The following is a 22,599-nucleotide window of genomic DNA, read 5'->3' on the forward strand; positions in this document are numbered from 1 at the left end:
TGGCGTACATTAAAAAAAAAAAAATAAAAAAAAAAAAAAATAATTGAAACCTCCCTAGCTGCCACCCCAAAAAGCATATGGAAAATCATTTTTTCTTTCCTTCCCATTTTGCCCTTTATCTTTATTATACAAATACAAAATAATGGGGATACAAATGTAATTCATCAAAACAAAAAATATTTTGAAAATAAATTTGGTCAAACAAATTTTCTAGCCGCCGTTCCTACTGGCGTGCAGACAATACGCTATATCGTTAAAACTGACGGTATAGATAGATAAACTTATACCAATAACATTGGCGGGTTAGCGTTTTGATGCACCATTGAATCACAATTTCGGTTATATTTGGTGTTTTGCCGCACTATTGAATTTAGCCTTAATGAGTAATGATACAGGCAGATAGTTGTACAGGTTAACTAGGGCTGAAGCTATGACAACCAATGAGTCTTTGGGCTGACCAGGTTGATAATTAAATGTTTCAGACGCCAAGTGGGAAACATAGTTAATCTCAGAATTCCACTAGATATTTTTGTTTTTAAAGAACTCGAAATAATAATGTAAAGGACTACGGGGTGGGTCGAATAATTTAAATTTTGTTTTTATTTGAAATATTTTAGAATTATAACTCTCCAGCAATTCTGAAATCCTGAACTATGGCGGGAAATACATTTTTCCCCTGCCCCCACAAGACAATGTATGCCGATTATTTCAAGACTATTAATGAGTTAGCTTCCAAATACACTTTCTGGCTTTTGTGGTTAATTATTTTTACTTTATTAGCATACTCAATATGTAATTATGTAGTATGTAACGTAGGTATCTGAATTCAGAAATGATCGACACGCATAAGGATGTGTGACAGGTCGTACATTTCTTTTATTTAGACAACATATTTTTGGTCCATCACATGTTCCAATCGAATATAAAAATGCAAACTGGAATTGGGTAGGATGGTGAATAGATAGTTCAAGTTGAAGGATAACCTATGTTGTACGGACGCGGACACAGACACAGACACAGACGTGGCGACTAAATTATATCTCAAAAAGATAAGACGTGAACGCGGCAAAGGACACGAAAATTAATTAATATTTATAATTTTATTTTATATAAATTGAACATTAAAAACTAAATTAAATATATCAACATTTATAAATTCAAAACTATTAAAAATAAATTGCCACAAAATTAAGTTTAATATTTTCTAATCAAACTTTAAAAACATCTCATAAGTCTTAACTAAACAAAAAATGAAAAAATTTAGTTTTTTAATATTATTTTGATTTATTTTTTATTTTTTTTGGGTCAAAATCCGCATCCTGACCATGTTGATCCTCGGTTTTAGTTGATGTTTGACCGTATTGATCGTGATCCGGTTTAGTTTGATCCCAAGATCGGACGAGGACAACCCATTAGTGACCCGTATTGTCCTTGCATCCGGGCGAGGATAAACGCAGATCTCTAGGTGATGGTAATATCACTTGACAGATTTGCCTCTAAAATTTGACAAAATTTTCCTCAAAATCTAACCAACTCTAGGTGCCTGCAAATTTCACCCTGGGTGCCATTAGTATTGTGGCGCAACACTCCCAATGTCACCCCAAGCTGAAAAAAGTTAAAAAAAAAAAAATTCCCCTTCGCCGCCGCCGCCAATGTCACGCTAAATTGAAAAAGTAAAAAGAAAAACCCATGCGACATTTGCAATGGTGCATGACATTACCACTGTCGCGCCGCATCCACATCCGAAATCTCAAATTTGCATCCACGGATGCGGCTAGACACTCTAGGTGCCCGCAAATTTCACCCCGGGCGCCATTGGTATTATCGCGTGACACTCCCAATGTCGCCCCAAGTTGAAAAAAGTAAAAGAAAAAAAAAAAAAAAAAAAAAAAAAACGCCGACATTCCCACTGTCGCGCGAATGTCACGCTAAATTGAAAAAGTAAAAAGAAAAACCCATGCGACATTTGCAATGGTGCATGATATTACCACTATCGTGCCGCATCCACATCCGAAATCTCAAATTTGCATCCACGGATGCGGCTAGACCATAGTTCGGAATTTCGAATTTTTGAAATTCCGACAAATTCAAAAACCGAAATTCATTAAATTTCGACCCTTGTTATATTTGGAATTTCGGATGATTTCGGAATTTTGGATATTTCGACTCTATATTCGGAATTCCGTTTTTTTGAAAAACCGAAATTCTGGGCGGAATTCCGGAGTTTCGTTCGGAATCATGAACTATGGGCTAGATAGGTAATACGACCGGATTTGCTTCACCTAGAGTTGGTTTTCGCAAAATTCCAAGATTTAGAAGCGAATTTGGAGGTGATACTACTACCTAGAGATGCTCTAAGTTTTAGTCTTAACAAATCTACACGCGTCACTATGTTAACCGCGTGCCCCAATCCCACACACCAAGCCATAAAGCGCGTGAAAACTACCCAAGCCCGCGCACCACACAGTAAGTCGCGTGCTTTACTAAAGTATGCGCTACAGTGCTACACTAAACCACAAACCACGTAGGCCTTACCAAATAGGTCGACACGCCACACCACGGACCGTGTCTATCATTTGAAAAAGTCCACACGGTTTGTTATAAGCTGCGCACCAAGCCTAGCAGCAAACACAACCTAATTTGCTGCCAATCAAGATTGCTGGTGGACATGTTGGTCTTATTAGGACACGTGATGGATATATTGTAATAGCTTACAGTGGAGGCAAGAAACACATATTATCAAGAGAGATACGAGCTATCGATGCTGGTCTTGAAGCATGCATGCTATTGAATATTGGTCAAATAGAAGTCAGTTCGGACTCTGCTAGTTGTGCAATCATCAATAGTATGATGTAGGACTCCTCCTCCTTGGTAGTGTATGAAAATGGTGAACTCCATAAGAAGCAAGCTTCAAGTTCTTCAGTCTTGGTCATTTACCGTGGGTTCAGAGAAACTAATAGGGCGACATACTTATTATTAGCTAGGAGTCTAACCATGACTGATGATGTAACTTTGTATTACTCCCTTCCCCTACATGATAGGTTGTTATGTATTGTGGAGGAGGATGCAAATGGCTGAATCCATGACATAATTTAATTTGACGATAAATACAGGTTGAAGTATGCCTAACCTCATAATAGTTTCAAAAAAATAATAATAATAAATTGCTGAAATTTAAGGTTTGATTGGTGGCGCCTTTGATGATATGTTTGGTGAAGGACTTAGGTTGGATCTCAGCAAAATTTTGAAGATTTGGTGTTGACGGTTGATTTGGTATTTCCGTATTACCATTGAATATGTTCTTTAGTGCAGCATAGCATATAACATAAAGTGATCTTCGTTGGGCTCCACATCATACACTTAGCGCTTAAATATATAGTTCATAATGTGCCAAATCCAATATAAAATGAACAACCACAAATCAAAACCCTCAGTTTATTTCAACCAAATGTTAACTCACGTGGTTGGTTCGAGCAATATTTGGATTAGAAAATATGAAATTATTTATGCAAAAAGATTTGGACAAGTATACCAACAAATTTATCTCTCTGGCTAGATAGATACTGTAAACATTCTTGACATTAATATCTCGCCCCCCTCGTCCGCAGGAATGATAGACACTCCTACCCACTCATTAAAATCTTCTTCCTACATCCATCAATGAATCAATGATCAATACCAAAACCACTCTTTTTTTACTGCACATGAAACCACTCTTTCTAGACCACCACTACTACAACTACGCTCTAGTCTTTAATACTCTAATGGTCTCATACATTTCAATTACGTTCCCCTTACACCCGACCACCCACATCTCAGCTTTGTAATTGTGCCACTCCTTATTCCATTATAAACCCCACCCATCTTCTTTCTCTCATTCTTCTTCCACATCTTCTCCCAGCTCATTGAGCAAAAAAATAGAGAAACTTCTCTTTCGATCTATACTACTTTTTTCTTTTCCTTGTCATTGATCCTTTTCTTTATTTAGCTGTTTAGAAAATTTGCTCGGATCTGAGCAATTTTCTTAAAATTCTCCACAGAAAATGTCGCTTGATGTTACACCTGAACGCGTCTGCTATGTCCACTGCAACTTCTGCAACACAATTCTTGCGGTATATCACTTGTCCTAATATATTTTGTTTTTCCAAAGCCTTTGAGGACATGCATATATATGATACATGGCCTAAAAAAAAAAACTCGCTTTTCAGATTGATGTTGATGATCTCTATCTAGTATGATTAATTCCTATGATGTTGATGCTCTAATTGATTATTTATGTGGTACGCGCATAAGTTCTATTAATAACTAAAAGAACAAGAAACAATAATGTAGGCGAACATTCTTCTTCATGAATACTAAGTCAAGGAATTGAGACATGCAATTGCCAAAGAGTTTTGCAGAATAATTAGTGAAAGTATCAACTCGTGAGTACTTAGAAGTTTGAACTAGGGTTTGATGTTTTCTTCTTCACATGTTTGAGTGAGAGGAACACATCAAATCAAGTCCAGACCAAGAAGAAAAGTATCAGCTGGTCATGTCAATTCTCTCTCATAACTTAGCTTCCAAAGAAAATGGATCGGAGTTAAGTGAAAGATCGAGCTAGGGTTAAGATAAGATACTAAGATCTAGGTCTTAGGGTTCCACACCAGTATACAATTTTGAGCTTTTCAACATCCCTTTACTTGCCCTAGTCTCATCCATCAATCTCACCTATATTGAAAAGGTCTATAGTTTCGTCTATTTTTGTTCATTTTTTTCCTTTTTCATACTATATGCTTTTCCTCGCCAACATTCTCGCATAGTTTCCATTTTATTTTATTTTTTATTTTTTATTTTTTTATTTTTTTGAAATTTATTTTGAATTCTCAAGTGGGCTTTGCAATTTCAACACTGTATGGAGGATTTCTATAACAAAAAAATTGAGACAGATACTGCAAAGGGTAGAGCATGCATGAAGATTGCTGGTCACCACTACAAAATGCTTCTCTCCTTTTGTTACTGTTGGGCTTCCTTTCATCATAGCATCTCCTCCTTTACCAACCCTCTCTCTTTCTCCTTTTATGAAGAATCTAAAATTCGATCTCAAGGACTGAGTACCAGATCTACTCCTTGATCATCTCTCAACATTCTCTCTCTTTTAACTTGTCCACTTTCAAGAACTGTGGTTTTAGCCTTTGGGGGTTTCTGCTCAAGTCCCTTTTCTCTCTGCACATTTTCCTGTCTTTATTATCTTGATTTTGGTGTCACAGAAAAGTCAGGCGCACTGTAAGAGCAGAGAAATATATAGCTTTTTTTTCATGTCATATTACATCATTACAATTAGATTAGACCAAGGTTTTCTGTAGTGCATAACAGTTATAAATTTTGTTACAAATATCGAGTTTTGAGTGACAGATGTTTGGTTATATTTAGTACTGTCTACTTCTTCCTCTTGTAGTCTGATTTTTTTAAAAAATAAATGTTGATTTGTTTTGCAGGTCAGTGTTCCATGCACCAGTTTGTTTAATGTTGTTACAGTTGGATGTGGGCATTGTGCTAATTTACTTTCTGTTAATATGAAAGCTTTGGTACAGCCAAACCCTCTTCAAGATCCTCAGGTATACACACAATATTTTGCTCTAATAACTATCGTATTTATGAAAGAATTAATGATAACAAAAAGATTGATATATTGTAATTTATAATATGTGCTGTTTCTGAGAAAAATATGTAAGAAAACATTGATGGAACAGATGTGGGGTTGTTTGAAATGACGACGACATTGTTTTTTTAGTATAATGATTCTGATTTAGTTAGCACTTAGCAGACATGGATGGAAATAGAAATTTTCCTTTTTTCCTGATATGAGATGAACAAATATACTTGTTTCAGTTTGATTTGATGGATGTCTTTTTTTCACTTTTTTTAACAAAAAATAAAATAAAAATTATCTTACTGTTGTGCTCTTGATTTACATGGAAGAATAATCAATATGATAACAGTATATTATCTATATGATTTTAGTATTATAATTTTATATACCATGGTTGCGGAAGTTGCAGAATCAACATCCAAGTTCTCAGGCATCAAGTAAGGACAGTGTTGGGTCTTCTTCCAAATGCAAAAGGAGTACTGCTTCATCGTTGAATTCTTCAGAAAATGAAGAGCCACCTAGAATGCTTCCTATCCGCCGTGAGATACATTATTTTTCTTCTCTTATTTTCCTTTCACGTAATTCTCTCTTTCTCTCCCTGACGCCCTAGATATGTGTCTTAAATTCACTGGTACTATCATACATAAATGTGTGTGAAGTACCCTACACTGCTAGCTGGCAGCTAGGTTAACTTTTATTAAAACCTAGCTAGGCGCCAAATTTGGTTAATTTATTAATGGTCATTGCATCAACACTGAGTGTGCAGTTAGCAATTTGCAATGGGTCTTTGTGTAGGAAGTAGGCACTAGGAGATAGGAATCTGTTTTAATGAAGCTAGCAGTTAGGCTTATTTTTTTTAGAACAGGATCCCCTAACTATCTAAGACAACTCCAAAAAAGTAAGTCAAGTCCGCTCCGAAATTTCAACCTTATCATACGCCGTTAACAATTTATTGGAGAGATCTTTTGGCATACGGTTAAAAGTTAGAACTGAGGTTATTTAGTTTTTTGGGTGAGATGAAGTTATACATACAGGACATTGATTTTCCAAAGTTCAAAGTTTCAAAGTGTGCCAACAATCATGAACTTGTTTGTGTGTAGAATTCCTTATGTCGCCGCAAACCCCTCCAAATATCATTAGAAGAAAACGAAATAAAATTTCTGCTTAAACTAAAGAACCTTTAATAGATAATGTCAGATGGAAGAAGCTTATACTAGCTAGCTCCTCTGATTGGCCGTATAAGTAATAGCCTGTGTTTGATTACCCTTCAAGAATAATGATCATATCCCATCCTCTCGTGATTATATTGCAACAAACAGCTAGCTAGTTGCTTGTTTGTAGCGACCAGCGGTTTAAATTTAAAATGAAGCAGATTACTCATTAACCCGGACTTAAATCATTTTTTTTCGCTAAGGGAATGAAGCTGACCACCCATTAAATAGTAATGAAGATTAAAGTACATGCATACGAAGTAAATACATATATTGATATATAACTTCAAGCCTTCTAGCTAGGACTAGGTTCATTTTCATTTATATTCTCTATGGCATTGTTGATTTCAACCAACTACACCAATCTATACTTTTAATTATCATGAATTAGCAGCCCCAGAGAAGAGGCAGCGTGTTCCCTCGGCATATAACAGATTTATCAAGTGAGTCTTATTGTTTAAATTCTATTTGTGTTTGTATTTCATTTTATCCTTTGGAAAAAAAACTTCGTTAGTGTCAATAATTTTTGGGTAATAAGTGTAAGTTGTTTCCATTTAATTTTCTTTTGCAGGGAGGAAATTCAAAGGATAAAGGCTAGTAATCCTGATATCAGCCACAGGGAAGCTTTTAGCACAGCAGCCAAAAATGTGAGTAGTGATGGATTGAAATGGCATGGAAGGAAAAATAGAACGAATATAATCTCAATTCAGTCGAAAATATGATGATATGGATACGTACCTCAGATTACACTATGTTTTTCTTAAGCTCTTTTGCATAACTCAACTTAAATTAGGATTGATGAGCTTATGAAATCACATTCTATTATGCAGTGGGCACATTTCCCTCACATTCATTTTGGTTTAATGATGGATGGCAACAAACGACTAAAAGTCGGAGATGCTTTAGCCGTTGAAGGATCGCAAAAAACCCAAGAATTCTACTAAAAAGGTCACTGTGGACATGTGTGCTAACAGATCTGTGCTGCGCAATTCTATTGGGATCATGAAGCCGCCCCCTTACTTATTGTAAGAGGTAGAAACCCTTAAAATATTTCTAAATCTCTATTTGTTGCTTTATTTTTTTTTCCAGTAAAATTCTTCTTAAGGGAATGCACGGTACTTCTTGCACTTTCTTTGGTTGCTCTGGGGAGCTTAATATATAGCCTAATCCAGTTTATTGTTCTGCTAATTCCAATAGTTTTAAGCTGGATTTTGTTATAATCATCAAGGCAAATAATCAAGCAAATTAACACATGAAGAATAATATATCTGTTATAATAAATCTATTAAGATGTTTAGAGATTACACAAACTATATTTGTTTTCTGTCTCGAGAGACTCAATTCCCATTTAAAAGGTCTGTTCTTGTCTACTTGTGTACAACTCTATATACGTACATTCTCTTTTTTCTTTCTTTCTTTATTATTATTTTTATTATTATTTTTTCTCTACCAGGCTGCCAGCCATAAAAGCCAAGTACCCAACCACATCCTCATTTCTGGTCTTCTTGGGGTTACATTGATTATTGATTATTGATTATTCACTAGACTTGGTTATATCTGGTATGCATACCTGAATAGTACAAAACCATTAAATATAAGGACATATGGCGTGCATTGCATGTGTCCGTGTGGTGTGTGATTGGAGTCGCAGCTTTAACTGTTCATGGGTCACTTCAGGTTTCAGATCTCTGACCTAATATCTGAACAGACAAAGATACGTCGAAGCCAATATTTAAAGCTTTGATTGCGTATTTCAATAATAAACCGAGGAAGCTATGTTTGTGGGGCGCGAGTGCACGACCAAGCACCCAAAGAAATAGCCGAAGTCAGCTATCTTATCGGTTGTTAGGATCTACGTGGAGAGAGAGAAGGAGAAAATTGTTTTCTAACCGAATATCCGTAACTAGATGAAAAAAATCCAATTTCTTTCTTCTCTCCTTCTCCACCTCTCTTCTGCAAAAAGCCCCATAACTTTTTCTCTCCTCTCTTCCTCAATGTAGATCCCAACAACCGATAAGTGCCGACTTCGTTATTTCTTTGTGTGCTTGGCTCATGTGTGCAAGTCGGGCCCATGTTTGTGAGTGCAAGACTCTTGTCAGATCAGTAGATAGTAGAGACTCCCTAGGTGGATAATTGTCCACGTTCACACCCTGGCCTTATAGTTACTTTTCGTCATATCTTCAGATATCTGAAATTAAAATAATTATTTGTATTATCGGAAATTCATGTAACTGATATAAATATTCCATTATTTTTTATAAAATAGTGTTATATGGGCCTACTTTTTAAACCTACTATTGCACCTTACTATTTAGATAGGTTAGTTATTGCGCCTCACTATTTAGATAGGGTTGGTTTATATTGTCCAATATACACACGTATTTCTATGTAAATCAATGATTATAATTTTTGACACGTTAGTATGTCCAAATAGTAGGACACATTTTTTTTACTTTTAATTATGAGTGATACACAAAAAGGCTGAAAAAAAAAACACCCTCAACAATTTTTTTTCCATATGTTACAATATCCTTCTCCTTGCTGTGTTTTTTTATTATGTTGAGCTCTTAGATATCATTGTTTTTTTCTCACATAAGAGAAGTCTTACTATTAATGATTCAATGCTTCTCCTATCATCATATATTTTATCAGGTCTTCGGGCGGTGGTTATGCTCAAATCTTATTACTGCTAATCTAAGTTTTATATTTCTCTTGGTGTTGTATGTTGTGAAGAGCTACTGAGATAGCCGTGCACTTTTTTTCCGTTACGGATTATGGCCAATAGAACAAATTGTGGAGAAATTTTGTTAAAATTAGCATAAAAAAAAAAAAAAAAAGAAAGAAAGAAGAAGATGTTGACTGTTCATTGCTATATATTGTGTATCATGAGATTTGAAATTTTGAACTGTAAAGCCTAGTTCTTAGTTCTGAGAAGATTATCTTTCCCAAAAAAAACATATTTCTGACTTCTGAGTAGGAATAATGGGAAAAGGTGCAGAAAACAATATAATACATATTATTTTTCTTTAATATGAAGAGTCTACTGTGAAAACAATAGAATCTGAAACGTCAAATCGATCATGTAATGAGACGGGGGTGTAACTTTATTGACTGCTTTTCTATACTGAAAGAGAGATAAAATGATAAAATAAAGCACTAACTTTTCATCACCTGTCACTTCACACATATGGCAATGCCTAGAATTGTAGACAGAGAGTGAGTGCAATCAGACTGTGGACTCACTCGGATCATGGGGAGCTTAATAGTTAGTGTCTATTTTGCGTTTTGTGTGTGTGTGAGAATGTGATCAATGAATGATGTCTGATCACAAGCCATTCGTACACAACTGTCACAGATTTTGCAGCAAATCATGTAATCACAATTACAGTTCTAGCTCTATTGCTTTTGGAATTAGGTCGAATTAGGAATTAAAATTGACCATTACCGTATTCCTGCTTCCATCAAGGTCAGAAGTAGACATATATCCAAAACTCGAATTAAGTACACAGTTTTGACGCGCGAAATTAGTGCTTCAAGTCAGTTCCTTGATTTTTAGAAATCAACACTGTGTATACAGAATTAACTTCTAATTGGTTTCAATTCAATGACCGTATATAGAAATGCCAGCAGGCAACGCAGTTGTCAGTTGTATACATGTCAAACGCACTTAAAACAACATTTTTTGGCATGGGATTCCAACAATTTACTTGATATTTCAAATTGCAAGGCAAAAGATGTCTTCCAAGTTCCAATGAGGGGGCATGTATCATCTATGCAAGTTACTCCCACTATAACCATAATTAGATTAAGAACATTCGGTCTTTTGCTAAGCTACATATGCCACGAAAGCTCCTGAACTTGCAATGTGATATGAAATGAATAACGAATTTCGTAACTATTGAATTCAATTTTTCTTTGCAACGTTCTACACATTCAGGTTTTATTTTTTACAGTTAAAAAGTTTTGGATTCTGCTTAATTACATTCAGCAAAGAGGACATAGTCACTAAAATCGATCAATGGAAAGTTAAAACAGAAACAAAAATCCTCAACCGTCTGAAATATAAAAGGTAGCTCTTAACTTCTGGAAAACGAGGGAGAAATCATATGCGGTCCTTTGGCGATGTCTATAGCCTCGAAGTGTATTTGCAGTTTTGCACTTGCCTTCACCTGTATACATGGCGATATACTATACAAAGAGATGACAAACATGAATGTGAAATTGTGAACTATAAAACAAGACAAGAATAGCTAGAAGCACCATAAGGTGTTCCCCCCAAAACCGAACTGGATATCAATCATGAATATCTGATTAATGCTTTCACCATTAAATATGCTCCTTGTTTATTAAAAGCCACTAATTCCCTTGAACGGCCACTCCGACGTTTCTCATCCTCACCTCAGTACATCAGTATATCTGTTCAGTAAAGTTGAACAGATATAGGTTTATAGCAAATTCAGCATATAAATGAATTCTAATTGCAAAATCAAATAAAAAATGGATGGACATGGCATTGAAATTGGAAAATAAGGACACATTTCTATGTTACATAGTACACGGAGCAGAACCAGCAATTTCCTGGTCTACACGGAGCAGAACCAGCAATTCCAAATATTATATACACGTTACAAAATCTTAACCAAAATTGCTGCTATGAAGGCCTTGAGCCTGTCAATCACTGTGACTCTGTTAGACAAGGAAGGAGCGTAAAAGGAAGCAGTAGAGCTACTCAATACATTTCTGTGGCTATACTGCTTTGACCGGCTCAAGAACGGTGGAAGAAAAATGGCAATACTTGCAGAAGCTTTATCTTTTCCGTCGAGCTTTAAAAATCCTGCGGTTAGATTTGTCAACACTACCACCAGTTCCCAATGAAAAGCTTCCTCCACCAGAGAATCCAAGACTGCCTGGTGGCTGAAACGGAGATAGGGTCTGTGGAGTTGCTGGATTTTGCTGGCTGCCAAACTGGAACAAGGGTAGCCCTCCCGAGGAAGGCGTTGTGAATGCGAAACTATTTGCTTGAGGTGGAATAGTTGGCTGAGCAAAACCTGAGGCCAGTGCAGTTGATGCCTGTACAGTGTCTTCAGTCATGCTATCCTCAATCATCTGATCATTGCCTGGGGAAGCTGAACCAAACCTAGACATGGGAGCAGTAGTCACAGGAGCAGCTGAAGTGAATGAGAAGATGGAGCCTGCTGGACTGCCAAGAGATGAGCTAGATCCCGTAGCTACACTTCCCATAGTAGCAGAAACTGCCGAGGATGATCCAAAGTTAAAGCCTGTCCCAAAGACAGATGATGTTGAAGACTGTTCCAATAAACTGGATGTAGAACTAGCTTTGGAGGTGAAAGAACTGGTAGTCATTGAAAAGGTAGAAGAAGAAGAAGAACTTAAGGTAGAAAGAGAACCTGACGCAAACAGATTAGCACCAGGAACAGAAGAAGCAAATGGAGAACCACCAGTGCTAAAAACAGAAGCTTTAGATGAAGTAAATGAGTCCAACTGATTTGGCACGCTCTGTGTGAATGGAGCACTCACAGTACCAGGAGCAGCCAGAACACATGACAGAGATCCAGATGCAGCACTTGAGGAATTATAATTCTGAGACTGGTTATTATCACATGAGAGGTTTGTCAACAACGAGGATGGATCTCCAAATACAAATTTTCCGTTGCTTGACCCTGCAAATGCAGGTGTCGTGCTGCCAATAGGGGAGCTTTTAAGATTGTCAAATGACAATGCATAACTGGTCTTCAGTTCTGATTCTGTAGACTCTAGACCTGAAGATGTTGAGATTACTGAAGCTGAATTTGCTGGAGCTGATGCCGCAGATATGCTGGATCCAAACTCAAACATTGGTGCTGCAGAAACCTTTAAAGAAGTGGTGGTATAGGAGGTACTGCTGGGGCTTGCAAACAAATCATTGCCTGCGGGCTTACCAGAAATAGGAACAGTTGCAGGAACTGAGAAAGCAGGGACAGAAAACGGAGAACTAGAGGAAGCGGGCAACCCGTTAATAAGACTTGAACTTGCAGAAGCGCTAAACGAGAATATTCCAGGGGTAATTGATGCTGATTTGGACAAGGATACAGCACTGTTTGACTGTCTGAGCAAATCTCCATCAATAATAGTATTGCTGCATTCTCCACTACTGGGAGTGAAAGTGCTGCATAAAATAGAAAAAGAAAACTGTAAGCAAGGAATTACAGAGCATATTTGTTTTGACAGGCCATCTCAATCTTCTATGATCAATGAACTTTCCTTTAAGCATATTGATAGACTGAAACAAGGCACGCATGGAGATGGCCTTTATTGTCCATTCAATCACCAAACTGACGACACACTTCCATCCTTCAGAACCACTTATAATCAAACACCAAGTACCTTTCTTCAAACTCTAAATGATAGATGGGAAACGTGGAATTCTCAGTACAGGTCCACAGGAAAGTAGGAAATCAGCGTTTCACCAAACAACTAGGTGCAGAAAGTGTAAGATGCGATACAAGTTTTTCAGAGAACTATTTTTTTCAAATGGTCTGTAATTAAACAATGCTTTTCCATCCACTACCCCCATAGGCTGTTCTTGTTTCCCAGTAAAGTTTCTCATGTAAATTTGGGCAAGAATAGGGATGGTTTCAAAGTAAAGTAGAGATGTTTCTAGGTGTTTCTACACCTAATTTTTTCCCAAAAGCTGCAAAAGATTCATTTCACAATTAAGAAATGGCAGCAAAATCTTCACCCACTTTTCATCCTTTTCCTAGTTCGTTTGTGGTAGGAATACCAAGAAGCAACTTGAAACACTTTGTTTAGATAAATTTATTCTAGGTCACTTTTACATGGAAAATTTTGCATGCAAGCTAGCCATGTGTTTTTATTTCTCATACAAACTGTTTTTCTCTCTTGGAGTCCAATAAAAAACCGTTTCATGTTATCTGGGTAGATAAATAAGTCTCCAACTTTCCATGTTATCTATAATTCTAATGTCAGATCCTCTAGAGCAATCCTTTCATCAGATTTTAGTTATGGTCTTATGGAACAGTTTTAGTTTTCCATAAAAAGAAAAGTTCAATACTGCAACTTTACTCGATTTTCGTCATGCTGGTTTCCCATCTAATGAATATTGTAGGACCATTCAAAAGGCATTCAGTCATGAGTCAATAAACAAAAGTGTGTGTGTGAAAAGAGAGAGCAGATACTGAACGTTTCCATCGAAAAGACTGACCTGCTCACTGTCTCTAGCTTTGCTTCTGACTGGATACCATTCAGGCGTGAAGATTCACCACTAACAGATTCTGAAGAGAATGTGAACAAAGCAGCCTTCTCAACACTCTTAGAAACAGAGGTCAACAATCCAGCATCAGTAGGTTGATTTGCTGAAGAAGTTCTATCAAATGATGAGGGAGACATAGAAGTAGCTAGAGCTGGTGTTACAACTGTGCTGGTAGCACTTGTAACAGGATAAGTAAATCCAACTTCCTTTTCTATGGCACGATAGTTATCAGAAGCTCCAGTATCTCTGGATTTTTTTACCGTAAAAATTCCAGGAGGATTTCCTACAGTAACAGTTCCATCAACAATCTCCTTGCTCTCCACAACAGGTGTATCCTTTTTATCTTTAACAGAGACCACCGAAGGATTACAACCAATTCTGCTGCTTAACTTATTCTTTTCAAGCTCTGGAGAATCCTTTAAAAGTTTTAAGCAAAGTGAAGACACCAAATCATCAACACATACAGGGAGGAAGGTATTTAAAAAAACAAGACAAAAAAAATAATGATAAACAGCAACTACATGTAAGGGGTCCATGGCCCAGTGGCCAATAGGTCCACCAGGTATACAAATATTTTCCAGGTCATGTCTACTACAATCTGATATTTTGTTGTTGTTATTGTTGGTATTTCAAACTGATTTTACTGAGTAAGATACAATCAGGGTCAATTTACATGTTTGTATTGTCAGGGAGTAAAATTTTAACATTGGAAGTCCTCCAGACCATTCAATTATTTCACTAGCATGAGCTAAGTTATCTACACCATCTTCTCACGAAATATTTAATAGAAAGAAGAAGGTAAAACGGAAACTTTAGACAATCAATAATTAGCAAAGGCCAATGTAGGAAAAATAAGAAAATTTGGTCAGGGAAAACTGAAACAATCATCAGCATTCTCACCTTATTTGCAATTTCTTCAAAACCCTGTTTCTTCTGGGAAAATCTTTCCAGGGAGGAAGAACTGGCTACAATTGCAGTATTCAAAGATGATGTCGTCTCATACTTCAACCTCGTTGTTACCAACCCACTTGATTCAGGACCCACTTTCTCTTCCCAATCAGAGATATGTTTAAGGTGAGTTCCATCAACCCTGGCTTGCTTCCGAGACATAAAATCCCCAGCACCACCTGGACAATCAAAATACATTTACCATTTGCAATTTTGCATTATACTAAAATTTGATAAAATCACACCTTCCAAGTTTCTGACAGCTTATCTATGTACCATACCATCTGTTAATTTAGAGGGTGATGTTTCCATGAGAGTAGCTGTCTTGCGCTCATATGATTTCTCTTTTGGAGATGGTACCAACTTGTCAAGCTGCTGCAAGATTTTGTTGGCCATTTCAGTGGAATGAGAAGGAACAGAAACAAATCTTTTGCTCGCAATGCTACTTTTCCCATTTTGCACAAGCGCCCGGGATGAAGCATTATGCTTGTGTCCATCGAGCCGAAGTTGGTTCTGAACCGAAGATAGGTGACCTTTTGTAGCATCTGTACCAATCAGAGCTGAGGAAATCGGAAGGGAAGATCTATGAATAGATAGGCCCAAACTGTCTGAAGGAGACATCATGTTGGTCTTCCTTCGAGTTCTACGTATAGAGTCAACGGATCCAATATCACTATCTAAAACTGAAATTCTTCGCTTGGACGCCTGCAAATTAAGTTTGAATGTTAACTTGCAAGTATGCTTAATTTATCTAGCAAACAAATTTGAGGTGAATGGAAGCAACAAAACCTATATCCACCTGTTTAGCACCATTGAGTAAATTGGCCTCCCAAGACCTCTGAGATGATGTTGAGGGGCCAGCATTACCCTCAGTCATAGACTGAACACCCTGGAAAATCAGTGAATTATTGAGGTAAGTCATTGAGGTAAGTAAAATAGTAATAGAGTTCCAATCACAATTACCTTGAGAGAGGCAGTTTGATGAAATCTGGAAGAGGGTGTATGAGCCATACTGTATACAGCAGATCTACCTCGTGGCACAGGGGTCAGATATCCACTATCATAAACCTTGGAAACACTAGCATTGTGCACAGGTGCTGGAACAAGTGACCTACTGTGGGACATTGGACTAAATGGAATAGTCGTTCCCCGAGAAACATCGCCTCTAGAAGCTTGATTATGCAAACCTAATGTTGATGGGGTTACTTTGGAAGGCCTGCCCATATATGCTTTTGCAAGCTCAACCGGAGAGGAAACATTCTCTTCAAGAAACTGCAATGCCAAAGTAGGTGTCAATAATGTAGAAACTGGATCATGTATATTGTGGTAATTACATTGCAGAAAGCTATCCGAAAGTAATCTGCAGGTTAAGTAAACCAAAAGAAGAGGTAATGTCAATATGGTTTCGTACACTTGAGTTCATTTTCTTAAGTTCATTTACTTGAACTGGAACAATTTCTTGTTCACCAGGAGCTTCTATATGTCGTGAAATATGGTTTCGTACACTTGAGTTCATTTTCTTAAGTTCATTTTCTTGAACTGGAACAATTTCTTGTTCACCAGGAGCTTCTACATGTCGTGAAGTACTTGGTTCAAGCCTCTTCCTTTCCTCCACTGCAGATACATGGACAGTTCTAGAATGCAATAACTCTGTCAAACGATCAATCTCCGCTCTGTAAATAAATGAAAAAAGTATTACATGAAGAACCATAAAACAGGTCGCACTGAAAAACAAAATTTACAATAAACTATGGATACAGGTGAAAGAGACGAAAAGGTGGTCTTCCTCCCAATCAATCCATTGACTGTAAATGGGGAAAAATGTGCCAAGCAATCCGTGTTGCAAGACAGTGGTAACTGTGTAAGTTTCTGACATTTGATAGGTGTCACAAACATGAATATTGGAATCTAAGGTTCAGTCTATAACTCTATAGATAGATACTAGTGTGTGCCCATGCCTTGTGGCATATGGATGATGTTGCCTCAGACATGCCATGACACGCCTCACTGCTCACCAAGTCCATGCCTTTTACACAATTCGGCACTAATGAGTCTCTGCATACTAAACTTAAGCCTTTAAAAGCAACTTGGCTTGCCCCAGCTTGCCTACAATGGCCTTCTTTTCAATTTGGCTCATTTATAGGTTTAGGTTTAGGTTTAGGTCTTTCCAAAATCTGGTGTTCATCTGTGGTCACATTAGGAAGGTTTTGTGGAAAATGTTCCGAAAAAACATAAAGTTCTTTGGAAACCGACTCAGAAATCAAAAGCTATAATATTTTGAAATTTAACAATCAAAAAGTACAAATTTTTCTGTCTCTCTGCCACGTGGTATATTTGAAATCGAGATAATTGAGGGTAAAGGAGGATGAACCAGTGTCAACATAAAAACTGGATTATGCTTTCACCCTTAATCTTTATTTTTAATGTTTATACAAAGTTGTCTTTATTCAATTTTGCAAGGATTTAAAATATGTAATTGGAGCTTGTTGACTTCAGATAAAGTGAGGGTGTTGAATGAGATCCCATGGGGCTGTATCTAAGTGAGCTAAGCAACAGACGGCAGAGATGGGGACGGATGCGCCATTTCATAAGTTGCACCAACACGTAGGACTCGTGAAATCAAGGAGTGGTGCAGTTCACACTACCCACAAAAGCCCTAATCTTAACCATGTGCACCTCAAAAAGTGTCAATTTAATGCGTCATTTTAGTCATAATGTCCTTCCTGAATAACACTTTGATTACACAAGGTGTGCACCACATAACATAACACAGTTGGAACTGATTGATGGCCCCTTTCAATTCCCAGGTTCATGGACAACGCCGTCACTCTTTTAACGACATCTCTTACGTTCAATTTATTACAACACAATGGATCATGCACCATGGGCTCAACACTGATGAGATATTCTCTTCAAGATTAATTACCAAATATAACTTGAGTGTAATCAATATGATACTTCATTCTTCATCATTTTCTCTAAAAGCTTATAAAAAGAAGACATTGAAGCATGAACCAGCGACTCATGTAACAAACGTAACATCCTAACAATGATTAATTCCTTCTTTGTTACAATAAAAAGGGAACAAAAGAAAGAAAGATAAAACATTATCATCCCAGAGAATCAAACTCTTGCCCAACAGCCTATCGCAAGTTTTGGTCACAAACAGAAGACAGAAGACTTTGGTAAACAGCTCGTCAATTGAAAGGAAATGCAGACAATTTAATAGCGTAACAAAGTTCAGATAACAATATCCACACACACTACACAGTTTCATATGAAAAGCAAGGTCTCACAAAATCAACCCAGAAGAACTTGCCTGGTGAAAATCTTCTGCTTAAAAATTTGTTCAAGGTCATTGACTGAACCAATGTCAGAAGCATTGCTCAGCTCAATCTTCTCATTGCCGATTCGTTCTTGATCTCCGAAGGAACTCTGCATTCAAATTCATAAACATAATTGATTATAACTTACCCCAAACACTAGGAGTCACGATTAACACCCTATTTCTCCATTGAGCACTACACTCCATCATGATCCGCAGCCCAATATGTTGAAATGTAAATTTCTCCCAAGTGCTTTAGCAACTTTGGCATTATTGGGATCTTTTGTATAGATTGCAAACTTGACATCCACAGCGTAACCTCGTTTAAAGGTGTTGTCTAGGTTCTTTTTGCATATTTGTTAAATCCTTTTCTTTAATTATACAAACATGTACAGACTAGCTTTTAACATAATATATAACTGCATAAAGACATGTACATTGAAAATTCTGACTTACTCCTGCAAATGCATCCCTTGATTCATGGTTTTCCACTGTAAGAGAAAAAATCACAGAAATACATAATGCCGTATCAGTCTATCTATCTATATATAAATGAAAACATTTAATAGCAAGAAACGAACCTGTGGGTGATGGAGGATAGACGGAAGAGAAGAATTTACGAGCACTGGAAGTAATTATTCTAGAAGAAGTATCTAAAACACTTGAAATTAAACCTTTCTTTCTATTTCTATTTGTATTTCGATCATATGGTGTTGACGATTTATTTCGATTTTGTTCATTCTTTCGAAATTTTCCACCTACTCCTCCTTGGTATGATGTTTCTCCAGCTGTCGCCATTAATTGATTTCACTTTTTTTTTTAGGGGAAAACAAATGGGAACGAAGAAGAATGTTTTATTACTTAAAAAATACATGCCCACGTCACGGAATATAACGATATATAGTGATATGTTCCGGTTTTCAGAGTATTGAAATTTTGTATTTGGAAACTCAATTGGAATATCATTGGTACAGAGCTCAAATTTAATAGGGAAAGCTAAATTCTTGTCATTTGGTCGTTGCTTATTTCTAGCCCCAAACTCCCCATACCAAACATCAAAACTAATCAAGTGAGTGGAGCAAACATTATGTAGCTCAAAATATTTTTGTAGGTTTCTATCTGTTTTCATTCTCTTTTCTCATCTTTTTCGCCAAACACTCTTTCGTCTCTCTAATCTCTTTTTCTTTCTTTTTCACCCACTCAAAATCCTAACTCGCTTTCTCTCACACTCCTCCACGTATACTAATATATACATTGGAAATGAAGGGGGTTAAAGTTTTATTTTTAATTTCAACTTCCCATTTTAGCCTCAAACCAATATAAACAGAAAAATCAACAGGTCGACCTTCTCACACACTTACATGGACATTTCATAGTCAGGTACTCAGGTTTAGAAAGAAGAGGACACAATTTCTTGACGTGGTCCAATACATCTCCAGTTCTCCACACACGGACACACTCACACATGACACACCCCATCCAAAACGGGAAAAAAAAAATATCAATGTCTAAAAGATCTAATATATTATATTTCTAATCCTAAATATTGTCTTGAGAAGATACAGAGCTCACTCAGACCAAACAAACAAACAAGGTTTTCTTCTCACTTCCTATTTTTTTACTTAAATGGAGGCATTTCCAGTAATACACCCACTTACCTTCCAACGCCCCTCTCTTCCATCAACAACAACACCCTTCTTCACTCCAACTACTAACACTAACAAGTCTAAAACCACCACCCCTCTTAAACCCATACACAGCAGTAGCAGCAGCACTAGTAGTAGTAGTAGTAGTAACAGTATAGAGCCCTCTCTTACCTCTTTAGTCACAACCAACAATGACCAATTACTACTGTCTCTATTAAAGCAAAGGAAAACTGAAGATGCATGGCAACTATATTCTCAGTCATCCACTCATTATCTTCCAAACCCAACATGTCTTAGCAGGTTAGTTTGTCAATTATCTTACCATAATACTAAAGAAAGTCTTACTAGAGCTCAAACTATAATACGTCGCCTTCGTGAAGAAGGCCAACTCCATCGTCTCGATGCGAATTCCCTTGGCCTTCTTGCAATGTGTGCGGCGAAATCCGGCAGTGTTCTTTATGCTAGTTCTATTATTAAGTCAATGCTAAGAAGTGGTTATCTACCTCATGTTAAAGCATGGAGTGCTGTTGTCAGTCGACTTGCTGCTTCGGCAGATGATGGACCAGTTGATGCTCTCAAGTTGTTTAGTTCTGTTATACAGCGTATTCGTCACTTACCTGACCCTTCTATTGCTAAGGATGCACGGCCAGATACAGCGGCGTATAATGCTGTGTTAAATGGTTGTGCTAATGTTGGAGATACTAAGAAATTTTTGGAGTTATTTCAAGAAATATCGGAATTTAAGGCCAAGCCAGACGTTCTTACTTATAATATCATGATCAAGCTCTGTGCTCGAGTTGGTCGAAAGGACCTGCTTGTGTCTGTCTTAGAAGAGATTATTGGTCAAGGAATTACCCCCTGCATTACTACATTACATTCCCTTGTTGCAGCGTATGTTGGATTCAATGATTTAGAAACTGCAGAAAATTTGGTCCAAGCTCTGAGGGAAGGACGGCAGGACCTCTGCAAAATACTTAAAGATTCAAATTCAGACTATAGTTCTAATGAAGTGGAGGACGACAATGTTTTTCCAAAATTGCTTCCAACGTCGGTACCATCAAAGAGCAGCTATGAAGAATCGAGGCTATTACCCAAAAAGTATATGCCAGACTCAAGAATGTATACCACCCTCATGAAGGGGTACATGAAAACCGGTCGAGTCAGTGATGTGGTTCGAATGCTAGAAGCAATGCGGCATCAAAGTGACAAAGCCAGTCATCCTGACCATGTAACATACACCACTGTTGTCTCAACCCTCGTCAACGTTGGAGCAATGGACCGTGCTAGGCAAGTGCTTGCAGAGATGGCCCGTGTTGGGGTGCCTGCAAACCGAATCACTTACAATATTCTACTCAAGGGATACTGCCAGCAGGTAAATGTAGAAAAGGCCAAGGAGTTAATTAAGGAGATGGAAAATGATGCAGGGATTGAGCCCGATGTGGTTTCCTACAACATTGTAATCGATGGTTGCATACTCATTGATGACAGTGCAGGGGCACTTGCATACTTTAATGAGATGCGAGCTCGAGGAATTGCACCATCTAAGATTAGTTACACCACCCTGATGAAAGCCTTTGCCTTAACAGGCCAGCCAAAGCTAGTTAACAATGTGTTTGATGAAATGCGTAAAGACCCAAGAGTGAAAGTTGATTTGGTTGCCTGGAACATGTTGGTGGAAGGTTACTGCAGACAAGGATTAGTCGAAGAAGCGAAGAAGGTCATTCAACGGATGAGAGAGGATGGGTTTCACCCTGATGTTGCTACATATGGTAGCCTAGCAAATGGGATTGCATTGGCTAGAAAGCCAGGGGAGGCTCTTCTGCTTTGGAATGAGATCAAAGAAAGACTAAAAGGGGGAGAGGAAGGAATACCTCCCTCTGTTCCACCACTAAAGCCTGATGCAGGACTCCTTGATACTCTAGCTGATGTTTGTGTAAGGTCTGCGTTTTTCAAGAAAGCTCTGGAAATAGGTGCTTGCATGGAGGAAAATGGGATATCACCAAATAAGACCAAGTATACAAGGATATACGTTGAGATGCATTCTAGGATGTTCACGAGTAAGCACGCCTCAAGGGCTAGACAGGACAGGCGAAGTGAGAGAAAAAGAGCCGCAGAGGCTTTCAAGTTTTGGCTGGGACTCCCCAACTCCTATTATGGAAGCGAATGGCGGCTTGAACCAGGGAATGATTATACTGACAATTCCTAATGACCTACATCTTATGATGATCTACATCTGAAGACCTTGTCAAGAGAGGTCATGCTAGTATGCTGTATGCTACACACTCTGAAAGAGACACCTTTGGCAGAGAAGTTATATAATGATAGACTAGAAAACATACAAATATACTTTATAGGTCATGAGTTCACAACCCACATTTTTATATTTCTAGACAGTGCTCTGTCCCAACTGCCAGTTGGGTGAGAACCTAGCAAAAGAACTTGTTGTTGTAAGAAGGCTGAGACTTTTCTGAAACTCCCGTTTCAAGTGTACTTTGAGATATATGTTATTGATGCATTCTTTATTTTGAACCTTAATAAGCAGTTTAGTACGTGGGATAAAGAAAATT

At 37.5% G+C, this 22,599-nt stretch overlaps 3 protein-coding genes across 10 annotated transcripts; 2 read left to right on the top strand and 1 right to left on the bottom strand.

The window, feature by feature from the left end:
• Positions 1-3,515: 3,515 nt before the first annotated feature.
• On the top strand, positions 3,516-8,025 carry YAB2 (Plant-specific transcription factor YABBY family protein). 6 transcript variants are annotated; one of them, XM_086572052.1, is made up of 6 exons: positions 3,516-4,112; positions 5,478-5,597; positions 6,042-6,171; positions 7,238-7,286; positions 7,415-7,490; positions 7,674-8,025. In XM_086572052.1, exons 1-6 carry the CDS (start codon positions 4,044-4,046, stop codon positions 7,785-7,787), a joined length of 558 nt encoding a protein of 185 aa, XP_086428178.1. In that variant the 5' UTR covers positions 3,516-4,043; the 3' UTR covers positions 7,788-8,025. The 6 variants fall into 6 exon arrangements, with proteins under 6 accessions (XP_086428178.1, XP_086428174.1, XP_086428177.1 ...); XM_086572048.1 differs by having other exon boundaries at positions 3,601-4,112; positions 6,042-6,210; XM_086572051.1 differs by having other exon boundaries at positions 3,601-4,112; positions 7,235-7,286.
• A 3,309-nt stretch (positions 8,026-11,334) lies between these two features.
• Positions 11,335-19,187, bottom strand: LOC147485883 (nuclear pore complex protein NUP1-like). Of its 2 annotated transcripts, XM_086572841.1 has the most exons (11): positions 18,968-19,187; positions 18,843-18,877; positions 18,381-18,496; positions 16,473-16,734; positions 16,025-16,333; positions 15,861-15,950; positions 15,343-15,766; positions 15,014-15,240; positions 14,066-14,529; positions 12,252-13,009; positions 11,335-12,122 (listed from the first exon to the last, which is right to left on the bottom strand). In XM_086572841.1, the coding sequence occupies exons 1-11, from the start codon at positions 19,182-19,184 to the stop codon at positions 11,650-11,652; spliced, it is 3,375 nt and encodes a 1,124-aa protein (XP_086428967.1). In that variant the 5' UTR covers positions 19,185-19,187; the 3' UTR covers positions 11,335-11,649. The 2 variants fall into 2 exon arrangements, with proteins under 2 accessions (XP_086428967.1, XP_086428966.1); XM_086572840.1 differs by having other exon boundaries at positions 11,335-13,009.
• A 618-nt stretch (positions 19,188-19,805) lies between these two features.
• Positions 19,806-22,597, top strand: HCF152 (Tetratricopeptide repeat (TPR)-like superfamily protein). Of its 2 annotated transcripts, XM_086572845.1 has the most exons (2): positions 20,089-20,332; positions 20,548-22,597. In XM_086572845.1, exons 1-2 carry the CDS (start codon positions 20,269-20,271, stop codon positions 22,236-22,238), a joined length of 1,755 nt encoding a protein of 584 aa, XP_086428971.1. In that variant the 5' UTR covers positions 20,089-20,268; the 3' UTR covers positions 22,239-22,597. The 2 variants fall into 2 exon arrangements, with proteins under 2 accessions (XP_086428970.1, XP_086428971.1); XM_086572844.1 differs by having other exon boundaries at positions 19,806-22,597.
• The last annotated feature ends 2 nt before the right edge of the window (positions 22,598-22,599 follow it).

The sequence above is a fragment of the Coptis chinensis genome, chromosome 7 (assembly GCF_015680905.1).
Source record: "Coptis chinensis isolate HL-2020 chromosome 7, ASM1568090v1, whole genome shotgun sequence".
In the NCBI taxonomy this organism is placed as follows: Eukaryota; Viridiplantae; Streptophyta; class Magnoliopsida; order Ranunculales; family Ranunculaceae; genus Coptis; species Coptis chinensis.

Excerpts from the sequence above, each read along its gene's own strand:
- YAB2 (XM_086572047.1), top strand. The coding sequence starts at position 4,044 with ATGTCGCTTGATGTTACACCTGAACGCGTCTGCTATGTCCACTGCAAC. Across the intron at positions 5,598-6,035 it reads ACCCTCTTCAAGATCCTCAG|TTGCAGAATCAACATCCAAG; the intron begins GTATACACACAA and ends TGGTTGCGGAAG. Across the intron at positions 6,211-7,237 it reads TTCTCTTATTTTCCTTTCAC|CCCCAGAGAAGAGGCAGCGT; the intron begins GTAATTCTCTCT and ends ATGAATTAGCAG.
- LOC147485883 (XM_086572840.1), bottom strand. The coding sequence starts at position 19,184 with ATGGCGACAGCTGGAGAAACATCATACCAAGGAGGAGTAGGTGGAAAA. Across the intron at positions 16,735-18,380 it reads AAGCAGAAGATTTTCACCAG|AGCGGAGATTGATCGTTTGA; the intron begins GCAAGTTCTTCT and ends ATTTATTTACAG. Across the intron at positions 16,334-16,472 it reads TTAAGAAAATGAACTCAAGT|TTTCTTGAAGAGAATGTTTC; the intron begins GTACGAAACCAT and ends TTGGCATTGCAG.
- HCF152 (XM_086572844.1), top strand. The coding sequence starts at position 20,013 with ATGGAGGCATTTCCAGTAATACACCCACTTACCTTCCAACGCCCCTCT.